This window comes from Pholcus phalangioides, unplaced genomic scaffold, assembly GCF_987345545.1.
Source record: "Pholcus phalangioides strain wild (caught in Gottingen) unplaced genomic scaffold, Ppha-v1.0 ptg000007l_1, whole genome shotgun sequence".
NCBI classification, from domain to species: Eukaryota; Metazoa; Arthropoda; class Arachnida; order Araneae; family Pholcidae; genus Pholcus; species Pholcus phalangioides.
Genome location: NW_028301600.1, coordinates 55,479,853 through 55,503,697, shown reverse-complemented (window position 1 = coordinate 55,503,697; position 23,845 = coordinate 55,479,853). Strand labels below are relative to the sequence as shown.

The 23,845-nt window shown below is 36.8% G+C and overlaps 1 protein-coding gene across 1 annotated transcript in view; it reads left to right on the top strand.

Moving 5' to 3' along the window:
* The window catches only part of htt (huntingtin), a 441,906-nt gene that overhangs the window by 352,718 nt on the left and 65,343 nt on the right, over nt 1–23,845 (top strand). The window contains exons 47-49 of the mRNA XM_089233919.1: nt 8,676–8,939; nt 20,097–20,252; nt 22,982–23,169. Of these exons, the coding sequence (XP_089090045.1) occupies nt 8,676–8,939; nt 20,097–20,252; nt 22,982–23,169 (608 nt within the window). The remainder of the gene's footprint in view (nt 1–8,675; nt 8,940–20,096; nt 20,253–22,981; nt 23,170–23,845) is intronic.

Here is a 23,845-nt window from a genome sequence, read left to right as displayed (position 1 = left end):
GCATATACAACAGCGTGACGAATTGGAGAAATTATTCCCTGGAAAAAGTTATGGCCGGTACATTTGTTAACTCATGGCATGTATATCTCCCCTCCAATTAATCCAGTGTTTCTTAAACTTTTGGCCCCCCTGACTTGGTCATCATTTATCCGTGACTGCTCAGAATAGCCTGACGCAGGGAGGGTTCTTGAACTTTTTCTTCCCGAAGTGTCCCTTTCCCCTATTCAATGCTTATCCGCGAGCTCAGTCAGCTCCCTAGAGCTGTTTAACAAAAAATATTTTCGAAAAACCTTTGTCGGAGACACCACGGAGCATCCCGAAGGTTTTTCAAAGAGATTCTTTGTTAAACTGCTCGGGAGAGCCGCGGGCAAGCATTGATTAAAATAAGGGGGCACTGCAAGTTTGAAAACCCCTGTGCTAGTCTGTACCATTCATCACTCATATATTTTCATTCTTCTCTGATTTGTTATAAAACACATCGCATGAATTTATTTCACTAGAAATAAATATACATATACTATGCACAATGCCTTTTGAACTTCTTGCAGAACTCCCCTTTAAATAGTATCTCCAAAGGAAGCCGGTAGATAATAAAACACAAAAAATATTTCAAACAATTCATACACCTGCATTTTCACTTCGATTCAGAAGATGAGCAGTGGCATTACAAACACGCCTCAGAGATACTTAAATAGATTACAGACACATACGACAATTTCTTGCACGTGCTAATTTGTTTGAAGCAGTTCCTAACGTTTTTGGATTCAGGCCACCCTCAGCTTGGGCATCTGCAATTTAGTAGTATGTGATAATCACTGCGATCGTGTGGGCATCATGATGGATTGATTCATCCAGGTTAGAGTCCCACTACTGGTACAGTGGCGGTTGACTGAAGCGAGTCTTTTTTTTTTTTTTTCAATTTCTAGGACGAATGCTAACCGATCTTTCGTTTGGGAAGCATTCCCGCAGAGAGCAGGCAGGCGTTCACCGTGGTATTTGCATAACACAAAACTTCAGACATATGTCAGTTTTACTTCTAATATGGAAGGCGGCAAACCTCTCGAACTGAAGCCATGCATAACTATGCCATCATATATAAGTTATGGTCACGCATAATATAAGAACTTTCCGGCATGCATTAATTTGTTAGAAATTCGGTAAGAGAAATGTCTTTCTACGATTGAGTATAGAAGTAGTGTACATGTGATACGTGCTTACGATAAGAGTGTAACATGATAAAAGTGATTAAATGGAAGCATGAAGATTTCTCTGTACTTTCATATCTTGGAATAATTTTAGAGAGAAAGAAAATATATATTTATTTTATTCTATCATTTTTTATATTTTAATCTAAATTTTCTTTCAAACTACCTGTTAGGGTGACTTTCCAGTTGTTTTTGGTGTTTGCATTTGTATAAGTACACAAAACATAAGAGGAATTTAAATTTTTTTTTAATTAATTAAAAAATTAAAATACATTAATCAATTGAAAGGTAATTAATTTAATTTGAAAAATAACATCCACTGAAAACAAAATAAATTTGATTTTTTTTAAATTGGGAAATTTAAAGTTCTTTCCACTGATGCATAATTTTAAGTTTGCGCCTTAAGCACGAACAAAAAAATGACGCCTTTCCCAATTTCGCTCCCCCATGGACCAATACCTGGCTACGCCACTGCCAATAATACGTTCTCCACTATCGACTTTACTAATTGCCTTTTGATAATTATTTCCATAATTTTCGAGAGGGAGCTTGTCAAATTCACTGGACAATAATTGGACACAGCTTCTCTACTACCCTTTTTAAATATCGGAACCACGTTACCCCATTTCCAATCCCCTGGAACGATACTCTCAGCAACATTACTTCTGTAAATCTGCTCAAATTTGCCAAAAAGTTCATTTGCGCATTCACTAAGGATAAAAACTTAATATGTAATTATATTATTATAATATATATATATATATATATATATATATATATATATATATATATATATATATATAATATTATAGGATAATATAAATATATATGTAGAGTAATATAATAATAAAGTAAATAAATATAAATAAAAAAAATTTATATAAATATCATCTGGTCTTGCTGCTTTGCTTGCACATACATTTTTTAGAAGTTCTATTACTTCCACATCTTCCACCTGAATATCGTTGAGAGCTTTATCACCCCATGACACATTCATACTTTATGTATCACCTTCTCTATTAAAAATTGACATAAAAAGTTATTAAAAGCAGTACATATTAGGGTGGGTCACTATTTTTTTTTAAATTTCTATCCGGCACTGCATGAAAAGCATGCCAAATGATGCCTTTAGCTCACATATAAATTTTTTTAAGAATGGGTTATCATCTGCCTAACTTTTTTTTATGAGTTATCACAGTAAGGTTTTAAAAAAAAATTAATGTGCGTCTATAAAACAAATACAAATCGCATGAGTAACATTTATTTATTACAAGAAAAAGGTTAAAAAAAGTGACATTTATGTTATTATCATCATATTTCAAATAGCGCAAAAATCCTTCTTACTATTGAATTTTGGCACAGCGTTTCGGGACTTACTAACCGAAACGGCGACCCAGTCGAATTTCTAACCGATATGTTACCGCCGGGGTAAAACAGAGTATGACAGTGGATCAGATATATTCTACTTCTGCCAGTCAAGGAGATTGATCTAAGATGATACATCAAATTTTACAATAGGAAGTTAAAACAGTCGGAGTCTATTTTTCTGAATGCGGTGGGATGCTAGTTCATGGATGTGCTGTTCAGAGTCTGTCAACATTGCGATCAATGAATTTTCAGGTTGTGCGAAGTAAGTGTTTCTTTGAGCATTACGGGATATATTTTGCCTTTCAGTTTTGCGGGCAAATACCTAGTTGCAGCGGTGACCTCGGAATTTTCAGGAGATTCCATCAAAACGCACAAACATAGAATTCGATTGGCATGAGTTAGCCTTTGGGCACAAGATATTTTGCCTGTGCGATTTGTTGATCATTTTTGTTGCACAGTGGTCATTTTTCTGCACACGAAGGCTAATTAGACCGGGACCTGCAATTTATTGCTGATTCCAATGTCAGGCTTGTGTTTTATACGCATCAAGAGGTTGGTGCGATTGAGAACCCCTCGATTGAGAACTCTCCTGTGGTAGCAATCTTTTTCTGCAGTCATGTCGCTGTTTTTGTTGTACTCCTGTGTCAGGAAAGTTGTCTGACAAGAACAAACCAGGTATCGAACTTGCGACACCTCTAAACATTCTTTGGTTTTTTAGATGAGTTATCGACCTAATGTCCGCACCCCCTGGCGATTTGTTTGCTGTATCCTTAGGATTTTTGAAACTGCTGAGACTTCTGTACAAATATGTTTGGTCTGTGCTAATACCTTGAATAGAAAACTTGGGTAACTATTTTGAAATAATTTGAAAAATACCAGAGTTTTTTTAACACATTTCTATATCTTTGCCGATTCTCCCTGAAAATGTTTTGGGTTCTGATGTGCTGCCATCAATATGTAGAAACAAGTGTCGGAAGGGTAATTCGTTCATATGCAGTTAACAGATAATCCACCACAATGGCTTATCTAAAATTTTTTCATGCAGACGTATGACACCTCTATATTTACCAACGTTCACATTAGTTCCACATCACACCCAACTGCCACTAAATACTCCATAGATATTTCTGATTCCAAGAAGAAATCGAAGATTGCTTGTTCTATGCATTCAGATGTGGTAGAAGCTGGTGCTTCGACGATGGTTTCATTATCAATGGGATATGCTCTTCAAGGAATGCTCTGTCTATACATTTTTACGTTCTTTCCTGATATAATTATAGTTTTATCCTTCTTTCCATTGAAGTATGAAGCACTTATTTGTAGGACTTTGGTCGCTCGTTGGGCGATTAGGAAGGTTTTCTCTGACAGGTATATTTTGTATTTGGTGCAAATGCCCTCTTCGATGTTCTTACACTTACAGGATGAAATGAATGTCAAACAATTTACAGCGAAACTCTTCGAATTGCTTCTGTATTTTAGCATGTGATTTTAAAAGATTTTTGTATTTCATACATGATACACTCGTTTATATTGGACAGAAGGAATAGAAGCTCTTGACCATATTACTTTAATTTTTGCCACAACAATGTCCTCTAGTTCTTTATATGTGGGCTCTTTATTAGTTACATTATCACGCTTTATCTTATGATGGTTCCACTCATAGAACTTCATAACATCTTTGTAGGTTGTTAATATATTGCATTTAACGTCACTTGAATCACGAAATAACAGACATTTCCACTTTGAATGAGTACGATCCATGATGAAAATGGCATAAATGAGCGCAACACAACCTTGCCTTATTTCAGCGGGAGTTGTACTGGGAAACATGGGCGTCACATGCGCACACATATGGTCTCCCTAGACTCCCCCACTCTACCCACTCATCCACCCCTCACAACTACAACGTGATGAATTGTCTATGTTTGTAGAAAGTAATGTAATTGGTCAAAACCTTAACTAAAACCTACTTTCGAAAAAAAATCAAAAATATCTAAGAAAATAAAAAATATCAAAAAATTGATATCAATCTGGAGGCAGTTACGCTAATCAGAATGTAAAAAAAAATCACAAGTGTTATTTTGACACCATTTAGCACCTTTTTATTGCTGTGCTGATGTGCCCCTTAAAAAATGTGAAAATTTTTTTTTGACCCATTCTACTACACATGCCTATATTGCTTCCTACCCTAGATCCTTCTATTGAGAGGGGGGGGGGAGGGCAACTGTCCCCTTACATCCATTAGTGACATACATGAAAAATTATTTTGGGTCAGTGCCAATGTTATCTGCTAGCCTAGATTAAACTTACTTTCTACTACCCCTAATCACCGTCTTCAATTCCCTTCTTTTTCAGTAAATAATGAGAGATCACCTCTTCCACTTTTGTATTCTTTGAATGCCCTTCTCTTTTTCAGACATCATGCAAAACAGAGGAGAGTCTCAGAGATGGATATACAGTAAAACCTTGATAAGTCGTCACCTCAAGTTATCGAAAAATTATGACGACTTAAGCGGAGTGCCATCAGTTTTAATGTGCAATGTTGTGAAAATCGTATAAATTTAAAGTAATATGAAATTTATTAAAGTATGAATCAAAATAACTATATAAATAAAATTTATAGATCGTGAAAGAAAAAATAATAGCATTTTTTTACCTTTTTTATCTCTTATTACTTAAATTATTGTGGTAAAATGTACTGTACACTTTGATTTATACTAGTAATTTTTAATTTAAACTAACTGAGCAACTGTTTGAATAAGTAGCTTTTCTTCATAACACAACTCTCTATTGCACATTAGTTTTATATATACATCTAATTTAATTTTAGTGTTTGAATTCTTGATCAGTAGTTCATGATGCAACTACAAAGTAATCTTGAACACTTTTGACTTGGTGGAGGGGCCCTGGGCAGGGGAAAAAAACAGAAGACCTCAACTTAAGAAAGAATGTCTAATTTTTTCAACAAAGATATTTTGTTTAAATTTCAAGCCCTAAATTAGTAGAGCCCATGCTTTCTATGATTATTATCTGTGCCCGTTGCACTTTGACTTTAACTTGATTAATTTGATTTACATAATTTTCTATTTCCTTGCATTATATGTAATCTTTGACGTATCAATAAATTTTGGTTTTGCTGGAGATGCCCGGTTTCCCCCCTGGGGGCGCGAAGTGCTTACGTTGCTTCTTGCGACAGAGCCTCTGTGTCTTGCAGTTTCTCCAGTAGAGCCCATGCAGAAATAAGATCTAGCTTGAACAGTCCTCAACATTCCAAAAACCTTAGTCTGCAAATGAACTTCCCCAGCTTAACTTTCGTTACTTAAACTGTTCCGTTTGGGTATATAGGATTTTATGTTGACTTTTAAGCATATGGCAATGCTGTTTACAAGCTTTTTTTTAATGGGAGCCATAGAAATAGTCTGTTCCTATTTCTCAAACTTTTTCATAGTGATGAGTTAACCGAAATTAGCGACGAGTAAACGAGAGTTTAATAACATTGTTGTCTATGAAAGCTGGAAGGGCCTGAAGAAAAATGATGACTTATTAGGGTGACGACTTAACAAAGTTTTACTGTATATATATATTTTTTTTTTTAGGGGGGGCAGGGTTGCCCAGTCAATAAAATACTCACCTAAAGTACCAAAGGATGTTTAGAGGTGTCACGAGTTTGATACCCGGTTCATCCTTGTCAGAAAACTTTCCTGACACAGGGGTACAACAGAAATGGCGACATGACCACAGCAAAAAAATTGCTACCGCAGGGAGTCCCCCATTGAGGGGTTAGCGCACCAATCCCTCGATGAGTATAAAAAACAAGCCTGCCGTTCGGAATCAGTAATAAATTGTAGGTCCCGGTCTAATTAGCCCTTGCGTGCAGAAAATGACCATGGTGCGACAAAAATTATCAATGATTTTTTTTTGCTCTGCCTAAGAATGAAATCAATAGACTTTCTGTTGGATATTATGCTGAGGTGAACAGGAAAAAAGTGTTGAGAGTTTTTGTTCCGAGTTCTTCCCATTGACTTATCACACTCACTGAATAAATTAACCTTTAAAAATTAACCCTAACCTTTCCTTCTTCAAAAAGAAGAAACTATTTTTTTAATGTTCAGTTTATCTGTAAAGAAGTTACAAAAAAAAGTTCATAAATCGATGATCATGAGAAGAAAGGTGGTCTCCTTCCAAAACATGTTCAACGTGATCCTTGAAACTAGTGAGAATCAAATCCAAAATAGAGGTGCCCCTAGTAGCTTCTGATACCGGCTGATACAAGAAATTATCAAGCATCAACTTGAGAAAATTTCTCTTATATTTATTCCTAGCCAATAGTTTCTCCCAACTGATGCCCAGACAATTAAAATCCCCTAATATTACCCTCCTTTGTTTACACATGTACAAAATGTTTTTGCGAAGCTTGGAAATGTAGTTTGTATCCCGATTCCATGGGTAAACCAACTCAGTAACTCCTACAATAAGCTTATGGCACTTTTTATTTTCAAGCTCATCCCATATGGTTTCAATATCACTTCTCTATATGTTACACTTTCTAGCCTTCAAACATGATTTCACATAATCAAAACTCCACAATCTTTCGCACAGATCCATTTTTGAAAATCTGCTCCTATGATAGGATGAGATATATCGGCTACAATGAAGTGCCATGAAAAACATCTTGGACTGAGATCTTATTCTCGATTTTTTCTACTATGTATCAAAATCTTCGAGCCATTACCCGCAAATAATTCTAAATTTTCAGGTCGCTTAAAGTTGGTCAAGTTCTTAGGAAAACATGAGACAACCGCGCCTGAATCGACAAGGAATCGGAAACTGGTTAACTTGTCATAGACCAATAAACGACTAGGAGAAAGGCAATTATCTGTCGCCGTTAGAACAGAATTGCCCCCTAGTTTTCCTGCCATTGACAAGGGGAGGTACATTTGCTGGCTTTTTTGCCGAATCGAAAATGATACCAATAAAGCTTACAGTTTTTTTATTGATCCCCAGATACACACTGTCCTCTCACAAGATTTAGATTTATTTTTCAAAGATCGGACTTGTCTAATTCTGGATCAAGAGAGCCTTTCGTCTTTATCAGTTAAATCCCTAATTGCAAGTTGAAGAGACTCTAATGTATTTTTACCTCCACCAATAGCAAAAACTGCTGGCAAACAACTAGAAACTTCATTTATGTTATCCGCAATCTGATCAAGATTTTCCAATGTATCAGAAATAACTGATAATATTTGTTGCATATTGCTAGGCAACCTTTGCAACCAGAGCACGCACAAAAGATCGTTGCTGATCTTCCCAGATCCCAACTATCGCATTTCGACAATTAATGAGATGGTAGCTTATCTCCAACTCCTGTAGCAATTTCTTGAATGGAGAGGCTTCAGATTGCGAAAAATGTTGAACAATTCGAGATTTTAAAGTTTTGTACGCATTCGCTATTGGAGGATTTTATACAATATCTTTCACATACGTTAGGTCTAACGCAGCGATCAGGTTATGAAGTTTTGCAATGTTAGTTAAATTGTGCCTTTTCTGACTAATGTTTCCATTCTGCAATTCTGCAAATGAATTTCTTTTTGTTTTACGAGTACAGTGCCAACTGATGGTAAATTTTTTAGAATTTTTAACAAAATTCCAGAGGTATTCATGCAAATTTTGAAGTCATTCTGACCAGTGGTTCTTGTTTTTCAATGTTTTGAAATTTAAACTTTAATTAAAATCGCCCTGTATTTTGTTGATTTCAGAAACTTTTTTCGCATTCATTGTAACAGATTTTTATTTTGTAATATTGGAATTTGCAATGCATTGCTCCTATGTAAACTTATTTAGGGATTAGAAAAGTTTTCGTGACAACAAGATTTTTGCTATAACGGTATTCGTTAATACTGGATTCTACTGTACTGAATCCCCAGATATGGTGGCACTATCATATCCCCCCCCCCTTTTTGCATTAAAAGTGAATAGGCTGAGTAGACTTTTCTGAAACTGTTCAGCAAAGAAAATTGTTTTTTTAATCTGTCAAAAAAAGAGACCAATGTTGTGTGAAGCATATATTTATAAACAAAAAATTAAATACTTCAATTTTTTCAGGTTTCATTAGAGTATTTATGCACAGCTGCAGGATTTCTAGAAGAAAATGATGATCCTGATGAATCAGCATCATCGAATTCTAGTCCCTTATCATCAACTTTGACAGGTGCTGCCTGCCATCAACAGAGAGAGCAGAGCTTAGCTACAGCTGGCTTAGATATACATTCCTGCTTGCACTTTCTTTTAGACCTTTACAGTCAGTGGTTGTCTCCTGTTGCTTGCCCATGTACACCTCTTATTCTTCTCACTGAAGTTGTTAGATCGGTAACTATTTTGTTTACATACTTATTACTTTTTGAACATAATGCATTTATTCCAATAATACTAGAGTTTTTGCTTTTTTTAATGCATTGCTTGAAACAGCCAATTTATAAGGAAAATAGTTGTATGAAAGAAAGGTTGCTAAGAGTTGAATTTCATGTTCTTTGGTTTTAACAAAGTGGGATTTTTTTAAATCGCATAAAAGTGGCCAAAATATAATTTTTTATCCTTGAAAATATTGTTTTGGTTCTTTATTAGCCAAAATGGACACCACATTTTCTATTCTTGGTATATCTTTAAATGGTGAAAGATAGTATAAGTGGTTTTTTTGAAATAATCTCATAAAACTCATATGAATATATATATTTTCATATAAAAAGGTTTTTTTTTAAATTCTTGGAGTTATATATACTGTATAAAACAATTTCTCATTCTTACTTCATTTGATAACTTTGGAATCTCAGTAACTCAACAAACATGTCAACTTAAGCGGATGTCAAGTTAACTGGGTTTTGCTCTAAATTTTTGTTTGATCGTTTTTGTGTACATAATTATATACATTCCAACAATTCCATTAAATAAAGTGCTAATTCTCATTCATTTTAATTCAGGGTTGTTTCATAATAGGATCAAAACATATAAAAAAAATTTACCTCATGAAAAATAATCAAGTATATGTGTTTGCTTTTTTTCCCGAACAGAAAACAAAAATTCTTCTACACTATTCAGCCCAACGTGATCGTTGGGCTTTTTCTTGAATGCGTAGGAATCGACGTAGCACATCTACAGTTTTTAATGCATCATGGCAAGATGGTGCTGATAGTCAAATCCTGTTTTAACGAATACCAGTGTAGCGAAAATCTCATTTTAACGAACACTTTTCTAATCCCCAGATAAGTTTACATAGGAATTATGCAAGAATTTGGGATTCCTTTATAAAATTTCGTTATAACAAAAAGATTTCTCCAGTCTCTTGGAGTTCATTGTAATGGGATACGACTGTACTTCTTCATCAGAACTTTCTGATTCTATTTCTTTGGAACATGAAGCACTTGCTCTTTGGTTGATTGATTCTGGAATATCGTCGTCTTCTAAAAGTCCTGAAGTTACAATATCAGACTCAATTTTCACAAATTCATCCTCAATACAATCACCTGTGGTGTTATAGCATTATTTATGTTTTATCCACATGTAATATGAGAAGAATCTTCAGATAAATTATCGTTTTCCAAAGACTCAGAACAAAAACCAACATGGTGGAAGCAGTTCCAAATCGTGGCACTCGTAACTGACTTCCATGCAACGATTTCAACAGCATCTAAAACAGAATTTTTTTCGTCCATTCCAACATCCACAAATTTACAAATTTTTTTGGTCTGTAATTTTCTGTAAGAAGTTTTCATACTTAGGATAATTCCTTGATCAGGTTTGACTTTAGCAGAGTTTAGCCAAACATGTGTCGAGTTGGAGAGTTTTTTCTACATTGAAATTAGTATTGTGCTAACCAAGGGAATAATAGATGTTGAGTTATCAAGATTAAACTGTATGTGGTGGTGGTGTATTATCTCATAGGCTTTTGTTTCTTTTCCTTTGCAAAGAAGCAGCTACGGTAGTGATGTCACTATCATGCTAAGGGCAGATGGTCTTATAATCCAAAAAAGACACCAGCTGCCCCAAAAGGACAAAGAGCAGTGTACTAGTAGTTACACTACTTCACGGACATTTCCATTTTTTTTCATAAGAAGCAGCCAGTTAATCGAAGTTCCACTGTTCAGTAGTAAGTGATTTATGATAAATAATCAGCTATTTATAGAGTGATTATAATTCATGTTCTGATTCAAAAACACTATACAATAACCACTGGTCAGAATGACTTTGAAATTTACATGGATACTCCTGGAAGCAATGAAAAATATTTATTTTTTTCTGTCTAAAAAGATTTATCGAAAGAAAAAAATACTTCAAAATGTACAAGTAGATGATACTGTATTCGGGTAGCGGTATAATCTATTTTGTGCAACCACATCATTTTTGCACTTAACAGCATCAGTGTGTGGATAGCTAGGACGAATTCTAGTCGCCATGGTGACTAGAAAATCAGTTTTGGTGCCTAAAATTTTATATTCATCATTACTAAAATGATGTGTAAGTATGACACAAATCTTTTTGATTTTGTAATAATGTGCCCTCCGGTATAGGAATATGTCATAAAGTCCTGGAAAAGTAAGAAAAAAATGAAACTACACTTATTGCCATAAAAATTTGCGCACCAGGAAATAATTGTGGGATCGAAACGAAAGTTGGCCTGAAGGTACATGTAGGGCAGATATGCAAATGATTAGAAATGCAGCGTGATTGTGCATCATTGCGTAATGCCACTAGAGGGCGTTGAACTTCATTCTCCTTGGAGTACAAAACAGGTAAGCAGAGCTTGCTGGAGTGTATTTAATCGTTTGCAAAGGAAATGCTGAGGTAGACATGCCGTTACGCCGCCGTCGAAGACCATATGAGCAGTTGTCAGAGTTCGATAGGGGAAGAATCATCGGGATGATGGAAGCTGGGTGGTCAGCTCGGTGAGTAGCTCGTCAACTAGGCTGTTCTGATTTTACTGTGAGGAGGTGTTGGGACCAGTGGACAGAAGAGACATCATCTACACGGCGACCAGGTTCAGGACGCCCTCGACAGACCAGTCGTCGAGAAGACCGTTACATCATCCGAAACGCACGCGTAGAGCGCGGCGCCCATTACGTGTGCTGCCAATGACACCCACCCACCAACGCCTCCGTTTGTAGTGGTGTCGAGCACGACGGGATTGGACTGCAACGGAATGGAACCAGGTCGTCTTCAGCGACGAATCGAGATTAAACTTGAGCAGTGATGACAATCGTGTTCGTGTGTGGAGGCCCCGTGGTGAACGCTTCAATCCTGCCTTCGCTTTACAGCGACACACCGCTCCCACAGCTGGTGTCATGGTATGGGGTGCCATTGCTTACGATACACGGTCAATTTGATCCATGGCACAATGACAGCCCAGCGGTACGTCCATAACATCCTTCAGCCACATGTGTTGCCACTCATGGCAGGGCTCCCAGGAGCCATTTTTCAACAAGACAATGCTAGGCCACACACAGCAAGGATGTCACAAGACTGCCTCCGCCACATTACCACCCTTCCCTGGCCTGCTCTATCCCCAGATTTGTCGCCAATCGAGCATATCTGGGATCATTTGGGACGGCAAGTTGGACACCCTACGAGGTTGGTCGAACTAGAGGCACATTTACAGCAACTGTGGAACGAGATGTCTCAGGGCATCATACGGAACTTGTATGCCTCAATGCCCGCTCGTATCGCATCATGCATGCGCCCTAGAGGGGGTCCAACAGAGTACTAAAACTTCTGTTCATCTGTACTTTTTTCTGCAATAAATTATCCTTTTTCTTGGATTTTCTAATCACTTACTTATATCAACGTAGTACTTACATGTGTAAAATTTCGTTTTATTTTGACTTCTTCTGGGTGCGCAAATTTTTATGGCAATGAGTGTATATAGGACCGCTTTTCTTGAGGGAGAAAAACATGCTCCACTCCTAGCAAATTTGGCTAGTGCCTAATTTTTTTTTGTCCATCCCTGGTGGAACAGAGAACCCACAACTTTTGTCAAGATGCACATTGCAACATCAGCAAAGCGGCTGCTGAAGAACAATTTTGACAATTACAGGATGACACGACACCTGAACGCTGCTATAACCCTTGCAACTTTTGGCTTTGGGGATACCCCAAAATGTTATGTGCAGTGGTCGGATTGGCAAACTTAGTTGAATTGAAAGCACATTCATATCATTACCATAACATACTCATCTGTCGTTGAAAAAGCATGTTTGTGCTTCCACCTCACAGCCAGAACATGGTGAACAACATATTAACATTTCTTTTGTAAGTTGTAGTTGTTTGTTTAAACAACTTAATTTTTGTGGTTTCCATGAATTATAAAATCATGCAATACTAATTAAGTTATAATTTTGTCCTGACTGGCTATCATTTTCATTCTGTGAGCAAATTTCCCATGTGCTGGTTGAGTACAGCATTTTTATTTTACAATTAAAAGTATTTTTTCCCCTTCATGCAAAATTCCATTTCTTTCGGAATAGTCATGAAAATTTTCAAGTCATTCTAACCAGTAGTTCTTATTTTAGTGTTTTGAAATTTGAACTTTAGTTATAATCACCCTGTATATTGTAAATCATTTCTAATTAATCTGCATTAATTATGCTTCATTAAACGTATATTTGCCTAGTTTTATTACACTTTTTGCAATATTGCTTTCCTAATTAAGCATATTGAAAGTAACTGGACAAACATCTTTATCAAAGGGTTAATGATAACATTAAGAATTTTCAAACGCAAAATAATTCCCTGAATTAAGCTATAAAATAATTAAATTTCAAAAGTTGGTTTTTATTAAAATTTAAGAAATATTTATAGATTAATTAATATGGGGTATTGTGCGGTAGCATGCAGTTCAAGACAAAATCTGTACCTGTGCGGGACTTATTTTTTGCGCCTCCTACCTATTACCCCCTCCATAGCCCCTACATCCTGTGTCAAGGCACCTATACTCTGTTCGCTCTAATGTGGGTCCTGATGTAAATAAACCGTTGTACCAATTTTTGATATCACTCTGCATCCTTTATCTCTATTGGTTGTAATTTTACCCGCCCCTTCATTACGTGTTCCGAACACGTGCATTTTTTCCTCACACGTGAGATTGTAAATTCGTTATGAAGAATTTTCCTGGAATTTTTTTTTTTCACTGTTCTCCAAATTTTGTTGAAATAAACTGTTGATAACACTAATTAAAATAGAAAGAGGTACATATTTCCCACGGAAAAAAAATTCGATAAGGTATTCTATCGTTATCATGGCACACTCCTCAAGAGTTGGGATGACAGGGCTCCAGCCCGGACATTGCCTGCGACAATTCTTGTCATTTTTTTTTTATTTTTTATACTAAAAGTTTACTATATAGAAGGGCTGTTGAAAGGTTGGTGTGAAGGGGGCCCGCCAAAGATCACAGCGTGAGGGGTCTTGTGGCAGGATGTGGGGCCATGGTCGTTACAAAAGCTTGTGCAAGTTGTTTATTATTTTAAGGCAGATATTGAGAAAAAATCCTCATTTTTTCTTATTACTTTTTTTCTTCAGAATTTTACAATTTTATTTCTCATCTAATTTACGCCGTATGATTTTCCTGGACCGGATATGCTACCAATTATAACGTGAAACAAATTATGAACAACTTACCGTTGTGTTGCCGCTTTTTATTTTTCTTGCGGGTCTGTATAATTAAATATTTCATAATAATCTACCGGCTGCAGCAGTTTGAATTTGACGAGAGAGTCATCCACATATTATTTCGTTTGTTTACTTCAACCTGTTGTTGATATCCTTTTTTTGTCAAGACAATTTCAGTTTTTTATCCGTGCGTAGGTTGCGAGCCATGATCCCAGCATTCAGCAGCAGGAGCCCCTGGACTGGGATTTTTAATGGGCCCCAGGCCAGTCTTTCGCACGGGATCTATAGTGTCTGTCATAATGAGGCTAACTGAATCAAAAATGAGCATTACTCTTTCAAACTAGATTTTCAAAACTTTACCTTCATGTCTTCGTGATATTCCTCAGACTTTTTCGGCTCGCCGCCTTCGACGAAAAAAATATTACTTCCTCCCAACAAGCTGCTCAAGCAGAAGTGCGAATTCTTTTGAAATGTGTATATTCATCACGAACGATAAGTATCCAGTGTACGTCAAAGCGTGTGGGTGAGAAAAAAAATCTTGTTGACAGCAACTTTGTTTATAGGAGTCCAGAGCAGCTGCCAAGAAATGAATTTTCAAATGGCTCTGCCAAACAAGATAGAGACGCATATTTCATTTATGTCATCAAACGACGATAAAGAAGAAAGCTCTTTTTCTTGCAATAACTCTTGAAGAAGCATATACAAGTGTATATGCTTCTTCTGTGTATATGAATCTGTTTGCGAATAGGAGTAATAATAATAAAATGAAACTTCCGTTTAAAATGGGAACGGTAATGTTTGAGTGAGAAAGGGGTATCCTTTCAACACCCACCCTGAAGACTTAGCAGCAAAAACGCTTTGACCGATCTAATAAAAAATATTTTTTCCTGTCTTCCAGTTAACTTTGAAATACACTGCTGGCCACCCAAATTGCAACACCAAGAAAGACAAGAGATATCGCAACAATATTTATTTTGTAGATAACATGTTGACCAAGCATCAAATGATTAAATTTATAGACTTCTGTGAAGTGTGGTTCCTGCCAAAATCAGTAGCCAGAGTAGCCGCCATTGTTGGAGATCACCGCTGCCACACGCCTCGGCATTGATTCAAAGAGACTTTGGATGTGTTCTTGGGGTACAGCAGACCAAGCAGCTTCCACGCGTTGCCAAAGTTGATCTGGTGTGGCAGCTGGGGATGTAATCTGGGTCAATTGTTGAGCAACCATGGACCACATGTTTTCTATCGGCGAAAGATCCGGAGAGCGAGCTGGCCAGGGAAGCAATTCAATCTGGCGATTGACGAAGAACCTTTGGACAATGCGTGCCACGTGTGGTCGCGCATTATCCTGTTGAAATATGGCTGTGGGCAAGCCCTGAAGGTAAGGAAGGACAACTGGCTCCAACACCTCGGAGATGTAGCGCTGGCTTTTTAAAGTACCGGCAATGCGTACTAGAGGAGTGCGAGAGTGATATCAATACCATCCCATACCATAATACCCGGTGCAGGACCAGTGTGGCGGTGCATAATGCAGCTGTTCAGCATCCTCTCTCCACGGTGTCTCCAGACTCGAATCCGACCATCGTGGTGTTGCAGACAGAAGTGTGACTTGTCAGTAAAGACAATTTCATTCCATTGTGCCGTCCACATCCTTCTTTCATCGCACCATTGGCGGTGGAGACGTCTGTGGTTCTGCGTCAAGGGTAGACGAAGCAATGGACGTCTTGCGGACAGACCACTCTGATGTAGACGGCGTCGAATGGTATGCGCAGACACTGGATGATGCGGTACAGACTGAATGTGCTGTGCTATGGTTCGTGATGTGGTTGTGAAGTGGTGCACTGAGGTGGATGCAATCAAACACGTCTGTCCGTCGTACCCTCCTGCATCCAACGATCACATATCCGCATTACAGTTGTTTGGTTTCGTCCAACACGACTACCGATTTCCCTGAAAGATAATCCACAATCTCGGTAGGCCACTATCCTTCCTCTGTCGAACTCGGATACTTGATCAAAAGATGATCGCTGTTTTCTACGAGGCATAATTGATCGTTTTTTTGAAAAAACCACAAGAAAAACACAATTGCCGTACTTCAAATCGTCGAAATCTCCAAGCCTTAAATAGCGCTTTGAAGTGGCGCCACAGGCGCACGTGATGTGCGTCTGCGCTGAAATTCTAATCATTTGCATATCTCACCTCTGCTAATGCATGTTGTAAATTTAATATTATTTGCATGCTTCCTTCAGGGTGTTGCATTTACGGTGGCCAGCAGTGTACTTTGAACAGGCGTTCCAAATCTTTTACGATTTTTCAAAAATGTGCTTTCGCAATCTTGTAAGAACAAGGCGAATTTACGCCTATAGACTACTGTCTTTGAATGCCGGCAGATAGCCGCGAAAGTACCATAATTTCCGATATATAACCAGAGGGGAGAAAATCTGTAGGGGAGTAAAAACTCTGAAATTCTCTTTAAAAATTCTGTACACGGCCCTTCATTAAGGGAAACTAAATATCTTTAACTCGCGTGTATATCAATACTATACAGTACAGTATACGAAGTAGTAAAACCACTTTTTCAAGGTCGCGTGCGATCGTGATAAGACTGTGAAGAGAAGAAAAAGTTAGGGAAAGAAAAAAAAGGGAAAGGTCATCTTGGAACTAGAAAAGAACGTGTCGCAGAAGATGTGTGAACCAAATTTTTATTCGTCCTTTCCCGAAATTTCGGGTATTTGATGCGTTATAGCACATCAATCAATGGAATCTCTGCAAATGTAACCTGGGGAAGAAGAAACTGTATGCAAATCCGCGTCACAGTGAATAAAAGATGTGGACATCAGCCCTGTGAAGTTATTCCAGTGTGCAAACGGAAAGTATGAAGCTGCAAACGGAAGTTCCACAGAGGCAGCACGAATGTATGGTAAGTGTTTTCCCCACAGGCGGTTGCTCTATCTGAACACACTTGTACACTTGCATCAGCAGCTGTGTGAAACAGGATCCTTTCTTGCTTCCCAGTCTGATGCAGATAATACAAGCACTGCCAGAATGGATGCATGTGGTTTCTTTTTCTTCCCCAGGTTACATTTGCATGCATGGTGTGCTTATTCTCCCCAAAAACTTCAACAGGAATGTTTTTTAATGTTGAATGAATGCTTTTTTGCATTGTATCATCTCTTATAAAAATACAAATACAACGCCACAACAGGCAAATTGCCCAACGAGGTGGCTGACTTAAGAACATCATTGATCCCCGAGCCATTTTTTGGAGGCCTTACCTACTACTGCTACACCACACATGCATCCCACCCACACACCCCCCCCCCCACAGAACCCTCAACGAATCGGTACATGCGGGAATGTGCGTGTACGTGTAGTGAAACCTGACGTGAAGTTTTTGTGTTTCTGTGTAATGCCTCGTTATGTGAAGTGCTGCCATCTGCCACCAGTTTTTCAAACTATGAGTGAAGTGTTGTGATTGAATGATTTATCGTTGTAGGACTATTGCTCTCTGTGGCGAGACGTTTTAACGGGGAGATCGGCTCGCATTTTCGCCTTGAAGTTGGGAACCACAGAAAACCAACTTCAGCCGACCACCACTGTGGGGTTCGAACCCGGATCCTCGCATCGCGAGTCCGTCACTATAACCACTCGACCACCACAGTGGCAGTATATGCACACTCTTTACATGTAAGGTTCTAAAATAAAGATTGCATGCTCAGAACAATTTTGTATTGGTTTTTCAATTTTCATCATATTCAAAGAAATTTTAAACATGTTAAAGACAAATGAATTTTTTTTTTCATCATATTCCTTACATTCCTTCAAGGTGTTAAATTTTTTATTCCTAGAGTGAACATAAACTTTTTCATTCAAAGTCAAAAAATATATATATCCGTGCTATTGCAGCTACATTTTATCAGCTGTTATAGTATGTCATTGTCAGAACAAAATCAGGTGCTAGATGAAATATTTTCCAGGTTAGGAAATGCCAATAACTCACTAGGATGTAGACCCAGTCTGTAATCGAAATGAATCTACATTCCCTTTCCAGTTTTTGAAGCAGTTGCTGTGTATAAAGAGTAATGGATAGTCTAAGAGACCATTTTTTTGAACATCTTGCCTCTTGTCATTTAATATAAAGCTGTTTTAATACATATATAGATAACTGGTACCATCAGTTAAACTTGTATGTATAAATTCATGTATCTGTTTCGTGATATAATTTCTGTAATTTTTTAGCATCAGCCAATGATGTTACCTTTTTAACACATCGCAAGTTGGGTCTGAGATCTCAGTCCAACCTTGTCTGACTGTACTTTGAAACTTGTTCTTCAGCTGTAGAAAATTGCGGAGTGTGGAATATTTGTCACATTTTTAAAATGGGGTGAAAGAAATGGTGTTTTAATTAAGATCCTTTTTCCACACTTTCCCTTTGTCTGCTGATGAGAGAGAGGGAAAAAAGCAAGAAGGAGAATAGTTTTGCAATATATCATGCCATTGTTGCACCTGAAAGAAACAAAACACTTTTTCCATTAAGTTTAAAATCTTCCACAAAAGTATTAAAAATGCTGATTGAGAGGCTCGCTGCTGTAACACTGATCAGCTATATACATTCGTTTTGTTTCAGAAAAGGAATTGAACATTATAATTATCATATAACTATTCAAAAATTATCTTGTGCAAGCGCATTTCCAGTTCCTACAATACAAGAAAACAGTAATTGGGTGAAAGCAAAATTTTAATCGGTAAGGTGGGGTGCCTATATCTATGGCAATGTAGCATATATGTCAAACTCACAAATGTATTCAATTAGTTTTTCCCCCACACTGCTAGGTAAATGTCTATGTGATACTTACTAACTTCACACCTTTCTTTTTTATCACACTATGTATTTAATGGGTATATACAGGGTGGGCAAAAAGTCAGTAGAAACTTTAAAAATTCATAAAAACCGGAAAAATAACAGAAATAAAAAATGGTTTGCAGGGTTAGCATCGCTAGGTTACAGGAATTTTTTTAAGACAGTAAAATAATAACTAAAATACAGCCGATAGGTGGCGCTTGTATGAGCGACTTTGGTGGAAATATGCAAATGAGACAGTTATAAGAACTTGTGCTCCTAATCCACAACCAATTCACTGGTGTAAACTGTGTACGTGGACCTGCTGCACTCTGCTGTTGCTGGATTTGTGACTCGCCTGTAATTTGTTAAGGCTCAATTACATTGGGTGAGTTTACTAGCTATTTTCCAGTGAGTAAAGTAGCTGGCGAGCGCACCAGTTTCCACTAGTGCAGCGAATTTCAATTACACAGGACTAGTAAAATCGCTTACTAGATGAGCAAGCAACTCTTTTTCTTTCCTTTTTGCCTATTGTCATCCTTCTCTTTTGTTGTGAGCCAAAGCGAGAGGGAAAAGCAGCTACTCCTATATTTCACCCGAGAATTAACGAAAACGCTGGCGAATAGTGAGAAAAGTAGCCTACCCTTCAACTTTTCTAGCACTAGCAGAGTGAGCGGTGATTTTACTTGCTAACGTTTTTACACAGAGTGAGTTTAGTAGCAGCGAGTAGCTAGTAAACTCGCCCAATGTAATTGAGCCTTTATCCCCTGTGGTGGTGGTGGTCATGTGGAACAGATACTGCTGCAATTTGGAGACATTCTGTTCGTTATTTGCATAACTTTTCTTTGACTTGTGTACGTCAGCACCACCTATTGGCTGTTTTTTAGTTTTTTTTCCCTGTCTTTAAAAAATTCCTGTGACCTATCGATGTTATTTCTTTTTTTTATTTCGGTTATTTTTCCAGTTTTTATGAATTTTTAAAGTTTCTACACCGACTTTTTACCTACCCTGTATGTACTATAAACTTACAGGTTGTCATGCTGTCAGACATATTTATGGAAAGAGCTCAGTTTGAATGGTTACTTGACACACTACTGGAAGTTCAAAGAGTTCATCCTGCAGAAGATGAGGTTATATCTCAATACTTGATAACAGGAATATGCAAATCGGCTGCTGTGTTAGGAATTGTAAGTTATTTTTAAAACACCTCTAGAAAAATATATATATTCAAATTAATTTTTATTGGAGTGGTGATGGGAGATAATATATATGCAGGGTTTTATAATTAAATTTCCGCTTTGAAATGGCCATGAAAGGAAAACTACTGGACAAAAATATCAGACTTGGTAATGGTTTACAGGAGATCTCATGGATTTCAATTTTCTGCAAAAAAAAGTGAAAAACTCACCACCAGTGGGGAATTCCACTGTATGTAATATAGTTAAACGAAATAAGACATGAAGATATTGGTTTAAAATGTTTTAAATTATTTCTAAAACGTGTTTCAAAGCATGTTCAATGTACCATCCACCATTTTCTGAAAGCAAGTTAAATTGCATTACTGCATTCTCAACAGTATATCTTATCAGTGTATCAGGAGAAATGTTATGGACATGTCAATGTATCACATTTTTCGATTTCGCCAAGACCCGCAAACAGTTTTGTTTTAGAAACGATTAAAAACATTTGAAACTGATGTCTTCATGTCTTATTTCGTTTTACAATATTGCATACAGCCCTATTCCCTGCTGGTGGTGAGTTTTTGAACTTTTGAGGAAAATTGAATTCCATGACCTCCTGTAAACTATTACCAAGTTTGATGACATTTTGTCCTGTAGTTTTCCTTTTATTGCCATTTCAAAGTAGAACTTTAATTATAAAGACCCTGTATATTTTATAAATGTAAAACTTTATAAAATAGAAAATTTATCGCAGATTGGAATAAAATATTTACGTAATGATATTTTGTAAACTAAATAGAAATATTGTTATAGAGAAATTATTCTAATATCGAGAGACTCTGTAACTACATTTTTCAGAGGTTTAATTTATGATTCTGTATCATAGTTAATAGACATCCACACTTCAACTCGGAATAACCTGCACAGCCAAATGCCAACACACTAACCACTCGACTGCCAGGCGGGAATAAAACTATCTTCATAACAGGGCTGTCATTTCCAGCCTGTGTGTCATTACACTTCAGGCTGCCATCAAAGTTCTCAGAGACTAAGCAAGTGTTCTGTGAAATTTTCAAAATTCCAACCTGATTCACATGTTGCTGCAAACATAAAAAGTTTTGGAATGGCTGCTCTATCTCATTTATACTTTCGCATTATAACCCGTGATTACACTTTTAAATATGCTGAATAATGGAAAATCATGGGGCTAATCAAGGAAGCATTTCCAGTGCCCAAAGGTAATCATAACATCAGATACAATGTGCTGATTGCATTACTTTTATTTGCACGTAAATATACAGAAGCACTGTTTGTGTACCGTGGAGATTTTGTGATCATATCCTAATGCATTTCTCACTGAAGCTTACTGCTCTCAAGCAGTGGGGTGATCGCTTCAACGAAATAATTTTTTGTTTACTGATAATACTATGCAGGTTATCAGGTTACTAAACTTAAAAGTAGCGTTCTTCCCAAAACCCTATTTTTATTTGACAAGAAGTTAGATGATTTAACAACAAATTTGTGTACACTGCAACATAATTTGACCCTATCCGTGGCAATCACAAGATACCTTGCCCTGTTAAAACATTCTTATTTCATTAATGACAATCTCAGTTTTACTGTTGGCTTCATCTTTGAGCATGTTTTTTTTATAACCCCAAACTGTCGATCAACAGCCTGTGGGCAGAGTCAGCTATTGTTCCCTGTTTGATAAGAGGAGAAGAGTGCCGTGTTCAAAATATAATTTTTCCTTTTCTTTGGGGTAGTATAAAATTATGCATACGGTATAAATAACAGAAAAAGATAGTAGTATTACTCATTCTTACTATTTTTTATATCATTCTTTGAGTTTGAGGAAAGTACTATCACTTGCACAGAATTAGAAAAAGTAGTCGTCTTTAAAAAGATGTGTCATTTTACAGAGGGTTTTGTTATTTGCATTGTGCCGGTTAAAATTCTGATCAGTGAAATTTATAAAACCACTTGAATGGTTAAGTAGATGTTCTATCGAACAGGAAAATGATCAATGATTTAATTGCTGTATCATTTAAAATTGTCCATGATACTAACAGAGTTGTCATCTTGGCGGAGATAGACCTGGAAGTCTGGGGGGGGGGCACGATGATGATGTCAATTCATATATGCATTAGATCAGTCAACTTCACCTTTGACGCTGGGGGGAGCTATGCCCCCATCCCGTATCTCCGCCCATGCATCTTAGCCATCTCATTGAGTTAGAGACCCTAGTTTCAAGCATTTTAACTCCCTTGAATGCTGATTCCTTATACCGTTAATGAGAAAAACAATTACAGGATCAATCAAAATGCTGAATTAAGGGAAAGGAATAATTTCATGATCAATGAAAAATTCTAAATTGATGAAAGAAATAATTTCAGAAATAACAAAAAAAATAGTTTTTCAGAACCAATAAAAAGCTTCAGTAATTTTGGGCTCTGCTGCTGTCCCACTTGTTAGATGCTCATCTTCTAGTGATGGACATTGATGGTTCTCACAAATCAAAAACATTTGAAGACCTCTGTTTTAGAGTTTCTGATGTATTTTTCTGTCTAATTCAAAAGGTGTTAGTTCATGTATGTTAAAGTACATTATTCCTAACATGCATTAATACTTCATAAATTAGTTATTATTACTTTGCACATGAAATTTTATGTTATAGAAAGCTTTGTTTCAGCACTTTAAAAAATGCATAAATGTGCAGTATTTTTTCTTCATAGGAGCAAGATATATTAGAAAGACTAAAAAAGCTTTTGGAACTCAATTTGAAAAGTATGTATCTTCCTACAAGAATATCAACTCTTCATGGCTTGTTGTTTCTTCTTCAGCAAAGTGGAGGGGGAGAAGCACTTCCAATTTTATCTACTGCATCAGATTACATTTTGAAGAACATCAAGTCATTAATCATGTAAGACGCTTTCTATTAAGAATTAACATTTTTTAATGAATAAAATCCATTCACTTTTTTTCGATTTCTCAGGAATCACCACAACCATAATGATCTGCATGTGTTGTTAGTGCCTCTTATTTGATTACTTGCTGTTTCTATCTCTCATTTTTTTTAACAATCATTTTTCTGATTGCAACATGGCCAAAAACAAAGCAAGACTCTTCAACTTGAAAAGAGTATGGTTGCCCTTTTTAGTTTCAATAACACACTTTTTTTTGGGTCAAATGTTAAAAATATTTAATATGGGATAAGCTTAATGATTCAGAAATTTTCTCAGGTTAAATTTTCAAAGCATCATCCTGTAGCAGCCAAAAATGGGAATAGAATGCTTGATTTCTTTTCATAAAGGTGTCTTTACATTCTCGTGGGTTCATCCTCTTGTGCTTTTCCACTTTCTTAGTTTGCCTTGGTCTTGAATATACCATACAGTTTTAGAGGCCATATCTATTGAAGTGCAGAGAAGGCTACTATATAGTGCACTTGTGAGGACTTGAATGAAGGGACAAAATTTTTCACCAGAAGACCACAATCATATGAGAGTTATATGATTGGAGCATTCAACATTTTCAAAGGTATGAGTAGGTCGGACTGCGAGCAACACTAAATTTCGTTTTATTGCTTTGATAAGTGCACT